The 6,176-nt window shown below is 33.9% G+C and overlaps 1 protein-coding gene across 1 annotated transcript in view; it reads right to left on the reverse strand.

Annotated features, from left to right (window-relative positions):
- Positions 1-4,816, reverse strand: part of SLC4A10 (solute carrier family 4 member 10) — a 111,852-nt gene extending 107,036 nt beyond the window's left edge. The window contains exon 1 of the mRNA XM_065751306.1: positions 4,656-4,816. Within this exon, the coding sequence (XP_065607378.1) occupies positions 4,656-4,736 (81 nt within the window). The 5' untranslated portion in view covers positions 4,737-4,816. The remainder of the gene's footprint in view (positions 1-4,655) is intronic.
- Positions 4,817-6,176: the final 1,360 nt, after the last annotated feature.

A 6,176-nucleotide genomic window follows, 5' to 3' on the forward strand; every position in this document is an offset into this window, starting at 1 on the left:
TTCATACCAAGACTGATTTGAAGACAAGGCGCTCTAGAGACTAAGACAAGCAAGCCAAGTTAAGTTGTTATTTTCTATTTAATTTTGGAGCAGCCATTTTATTTCCTTTGTGCAGAGCTCCCTGACATGAAAAACCCTACAGTCACTCAAAATCTTGTAATGACAGTATATATGTTTTAGAATAGATTCAAGAACAGGTCACAGTGAAATCAGTATGGCCCAGTGGAAAGTTCTATGTCACTTATTCTGTAATTTATATTCTTTTTTACTAATTATCTATCAAAATTTACCAGAATTGTGGAATGGCTTCTACTTAAGCTTAGTTTAATTATCATGAAGCCTGATCACAGTAGTGAAACAGCACTCATATTAAAGTTTTTGATGTTCTTTTTCTTTTATTATTAATAATAATTTATATTGATAAACTAAGTAAAGCAAAATAAATACGGTCTTGCAAGAAAAAAAAAGAAACAACTTCTATTATCAATACCAGAGCAGGGAGGGGGGATGAGAAAGACAGACAGAGAGACTGCAATTGAGTCTTCTCCAAAATACCATACTATATCATGCATAACCATTCTCTTTTTCTGCATTAGCCTGGTCATCTTCCTTACTACACTTTCCTAGAAGGCCCCATACAGTAACTGGATGGGACTATGACCATTTTAAATTTCACAGACTGTGGCATTATTGTATTGATATATTCACATTTTCATGTACTTATAAATTCCTTCAAATAGGCTTCACTCAGATTGATCACATAGTGATATTCTTAGAATTTATAAGTCATTTAGCTATGTATTTTGGGATGCTACAGTTAGATATTGCACATTTATTTTAAGTTACATTCTGCAGAGGTCTTCGTGGCTTACAATAAGCCCACCCTAATTCAGGTCTTTAGGCCCAGAAACATGAAATCATGTACTAAATAAGAAGAATCTGATCAGAGAATAGAATTATCTTCTGAGAGGGAGATTGATCTAGTAGGAGAAAAGGAACTGAATCTCTTCAATTCATACTGAAAATACTTCATGTTTCTGGTGCTCTTTAGTCATTTGTAAAAGCTTGACCACTATCTCACATTACCTCTGGTGCTATTGTTTCCTTAAGAACTTGCATTGTAAGGTGTGAGAAGAGTCATTAGTGTGGAACTAGAACAGCAAACAGAAATAGTATAAGCACTGGCACATATATATAACTATGTACATGCAAGTGAGCATTCATGTTTAGAACTGATAAGTGACACAAATACTTGGCTACTCATCCAACCTGCTACTTAATACACTTCCCATTGACAGGCTTGTTTATTACTAAGATCTTACCCAAGTTCTGTAAAAAATTAATGTTTAAAGATCGGGAAATATTCTACACTCAGAGATGTGAATTCTTTATTCATGATCAAGGGGAGCTACTTTTTAATTAGTGAGTTCCCTCTTAACACAGTATTCTTCATACACTGAAATGTTCAGTCAGCTAGGTTTGAGGAGGGTAGGTATAGTTTTAAATTTAACTTTGTGTTAAGTGATAACAACACACTGTGTTTGGATTCATTGACAACAAATTTGGACAGTTTTTCCAAATAAAAGTAAGTATAGTTCAAACTATGGGTATCTAAAATTTTTACTTGGCTAGGCAGCACTGAATGAAGAGAAACTGTCTTGGACCACATAAAAAATCCATAATATAGTTATTGTACATAAGTAATAAAACTTATTTTTTTAATTTGTAATTAAAATATTTTTTAAAAGGGGTCAACAAAACCAAAATTAGCAGTTTGACATGTTTAAAGTTGTTGGTTTTTTTTTTGAGGTTGGGTTTGTTTATTTGCTTTTTGGCAGCACTTAAACAAAATAGAATCATAGAATCACCAAGGACAGAAAAGACTTCCAAGATCATCTAAGTCCTAGTTTCTAAGTTTCTATACTTTTAAATATCCAGATCACTTCACTCTAAATCCCTTCTCACGTGTCTATCTCTACTTTGTTCCAATTACTCATCTTAATCTTTAAGAACTTCTCATTAATACATTCCTCAAGAGCAAAGAGTTGGGGCTGTTCAGCCTGGAGAAGGGAAGGATCCAGGGAGACCTGTGAGAAGCCTTTCAATATCTAAAGGGGTCTGTAAGAAAGAATAGACAATTCAGCAGGTTCTGATGTGGTAGAACAAAGGGAAATTGATTCAAACTAAAAGAGGGGAGATTCTGATTGTATATAAGAAAAAACTTTTTTACTATAAGGATAGCACTAAAACAGGTTGCCCACAGAGGTGGTATGTTTCCTGTCCTGGAAACATTCAAGTTTAGGCTGGACTAGGTTCTGAGCAATCTGATCTAGCTGTAGATGCCATTCTCCATTGCAGGAGCATTGGATTACATGAACATTTAAAGGTTCCTAACATTCAAATGATTCTGGAAATATAGTATAACCTCACAAATATGCGCCTATAATGGAAACATGTCCTTTGAGTGAAACAACATACTCAAACTCACTTAAAATAGTTAGCAAAATTGTTGTTTCAAAATGAAATGACCTAAACATATACTTCCTGAAGTATACATACACATCCTTCACCAATTTGTCCTCTATAAATACTGTTTCTTTCCTAAACACACCAGAACAGACATCTACTGCATTATTTGGAAATGTTACATTTCAAAAACATTTAAAAATTTCAATTTTCAGAATAATACAATGATAAAACAGAATCCAGCATAAGCACATGGTGTACTGCTATAGTTTCCTATTTTGCAAAATTCCAGAGATCCAATTATTTTATGAGCAAAGAAAATGTATTATATGAGCAAAGGAGACTTCAGGAAGAACTTCAAAACACAGGTAAGTCAGGATTTTAAATAATACTTGAATAAGTAAAGCAAATAATCTGTGGGGGGAGGGTTGGTCCTATTAAAAAGGCTGTAAACACCCCACAAAGCACCAAAATACCGTGAAACCAATACTTTCAGGAATTTCATTCCAGTGCCAAGAAACAGAATGTACTGACTGTGCCTAATACATTAAAATACTGAAAATAAATTCTAACAGATTAAAAAGATCTTGTATTAAGCAAAAGGTATAGTGAAATCATTCCAGACCTAATCAAGCTTAAGAGTGTGACAGCCCTTCCCCATTATTAATAAGAATGTAAGCTGGATAAGTAGACTGGTAAACTATAAATTACGGCCAGTGAGAGTAATATAACGTTTTTTAGAAATATGTTATTAATTAAAAATGAAAAGATAGGCATTTTTACTGAAGCAATTTGCTGCACATTCTCATATTTGGTCTTCTGTGGTATCTCATGCACATCCATTTCCAACAAAATGCTATTAAACTGGGGTGAAACTAGAATACAGCTCTAAATGCAAAATCCAAACCATGTTTTGCATGTTTACACTTCTAGGTGGAAATAAGAAAATATCTTCAAATCTTGATCACTTAAATCCTATGCTTTGGGGTCAGGAAATACCACTCATCCCTGCCCATCTGCAGTCTAGTTAGATACACGTGAAAACTGCTGTTTCACATGAATAAAGCAAGCAGCAGAAAAATTGCACATTACTTTCAGGCTTCAGCTGAGCTTTTAAAACACATGGTCAAATATGTTGCCATGGAAATGTGCTGCAAATACATCTAGAATTTCTTAAGATGGAGCTGATCATTATTTTTGAAAATAAAACTTCCCCTATTCTATGATATATAATTGCTGTATGCTGTGTTCAAGGGAAACAAAATAGGAACTCTTCAACAGCAATTATCTACCCTTTGTAATACTTGACGTAGTAATAGTATAACGAACACCACACTGCACCCCTAAATAAAATTAGGCCACTATCTTCCTATGTAAAATACCCACATACTTGTTTTATTTTATGTACTCTGACTTCCCTACCTGCCACCAGGTACATCAGCCTTGCAATAAAGTTGGCAACAATTAAAAACAAAAAAGGATGAGACGTGATTTTTTAAAATGAATGAGGTTTTAAACATTTAAATATGTAAGTTGATTAACCTTCCAATTTACAACCCGTTAGTATTAGTATGCATCACTGAGCATAATAATTAAAAGGGAGAACATTACCTTGCCAAACTTTCACCGCTATGTTCAGGGAGCTATTTTAAAATCTGATTTGAAATGAACAGGAAAAAAAAAAAAAATCCTGCTACTGCAAAATGAAGATCTGTGCCTGCAGAATTGCTCTGTCCTCTTACACAATGTGTTATGTTCATTTAAATAACCTGCCACTGTAGGTAGAGTTGCCTTACACGGTGCTTCATTTGACAAATAAACACATGTACACAATAGAATTGTGTTACCATGCAAAGACAAAGCAAGCTAAAAATGCAATAGAACCTTGCCATTTTACTTTACAGCAAGGACATAACCTTCTACTGTGACTTAGTTAAATAAAATCATTTTCACAATAAAAGCAGGTTGAAAAAATATATAGAGAATAATTTTACACTGTTCAAATAGCAATTCACAGCACATTACATTTGCAAGATGTACATTGCTCTACTTATGTAAACAGTCTACCCTATAAATCCTGTAGCAAATCCAACATGAAGCAATTACAGAGACAAAGAGATCATAAATAACCTAAAACAGTAAAACAAATCTTTACCTTAGAAATAACAGTATAAACTATGAGGTCATACCTGATGACTTAAAGATTGTAATGTCTCACCGGTTCCAAGCTGCATGACCTTTCTATTTCCAGAGACCCCCAAAAATTGCATTTCCTGTCTTACAAAAGTGCATCACAGATCCATCTATCTCTCAAAATCTTCTGGGCTAGTGAAGAAAGCATTAACAGCCATTCCGTCCATCAGTAAGTGCTGGAGTCATTACCTCCAGATATCAGATCTTTAATATAGTTTCCTCCGTGCAGTTACAGACATCCAGTAGACAAGGAGGCTGACACAGCTATATCACTGATGCTGCTAATGCCATCTGAAAACAGTAAGCTTACTGCTTAAAGCAATCCTGCATCATCCAAACAGAACAAGCCACATCCTTCAACTCCTCACTTGCATTTTTTATAAAACCCAGCACTGCCATTATAGATTTTGTTTTCATCTGTGGTCAGCTAAAGGAGAAATTAGATATTATGCAACGAGCTTTGCATTAACAAAAGAAAAGCAGCAGATGAAGTGACATATCGAGGTTATCAAATTTTGCTCGCATGACCACTCCTCAACAAGCAATATCACCATTCAGAAGAAGCTTCAGTCTGATCCAAAGGAAAATTACCAGAAATAAATTACAAAAAAAATCACAGACAGCAAGGCATTTAAATATCTCTGTGGTGCTGAAACAGCTGTTTTATGCTGGATTATCTTGGTCCCTCTTAAATTAAAAACAATGCTTGCTTACTATTTTGGTGTTTATTTTCAAGAAATTGCATGATCACTGCATTGTTTCCATTGCTCCCTGCTAGCAGCCAGAAAACAGCATGCTTTGAAAATGAGCCAGTGTTATGACAGTAAAAATGTGTTTTGCTATCAAACAAAGCAATCATGCATGTTTTTTTTTTTTTGATACGAGAGACCTTTCAAGATAACAAATGTACAGTACCCTCCTTAGTAATTTTTAAATAGTAAAGACTACACAGTAATAACTACATTTTTTTATTAAAACACATATTTCATACAAGTGTAAAGTGAAACAGATTGTTACTTCTATGTATTGTTGTTTATATTTATTTTGCTATTACTATAGCAATGAATCTTTGCAAAGAAAAAAATCCCATCACAGAATTAGGAAGAAATAGTGCAACCTACAAACTGGAAAAGTTTCACCCACCAAAAAAATTACTAGCATTGACACAGTGAGAAAGTCCTTTTGTGACATAGCCCATATTCTTAAAAACACAGAAGAATATCTTCTCAACACGTACTGTAAGACATTGCTAGTGGTTGAATAACGAATAAAATGTGGGGGAAGGGTGGGGAAATCACCCCTAACCCAAATAACTTTCATGTTTTCCAAATCAATGTGAATGCCCTTATTTTACTTTGAAATATAAGCAGAAGCTGAAACAAGATGTAAATGGTTCTAAATTAATTAATATTAATTAATTAATTTATAACACCCAGATCCTATTCTGTTCATTTAGAGATATTAATATACAGTTTTAGTAATCAATGTTTTGAGTAACTTAAGTTAATCAAGTTTGG

The sequence above is a fragment of the Cyrtonyx montezumae genome, unplaced genomic scaffold (assembly GCF_038088225.1).
Source record: "Cyrtonyx montezumae isolate F1298 unplaced genomic scaffold, pur_monq_1.0 scaffold_7, whole genome shotgun sequence".
Classification (NCBI taxonomy): Eukaryota; Metazoa; Chordata; class Aves; order Galliformes; family Odontophoridae; genus Cyrtonyx; species Cyrtonyx montezumae.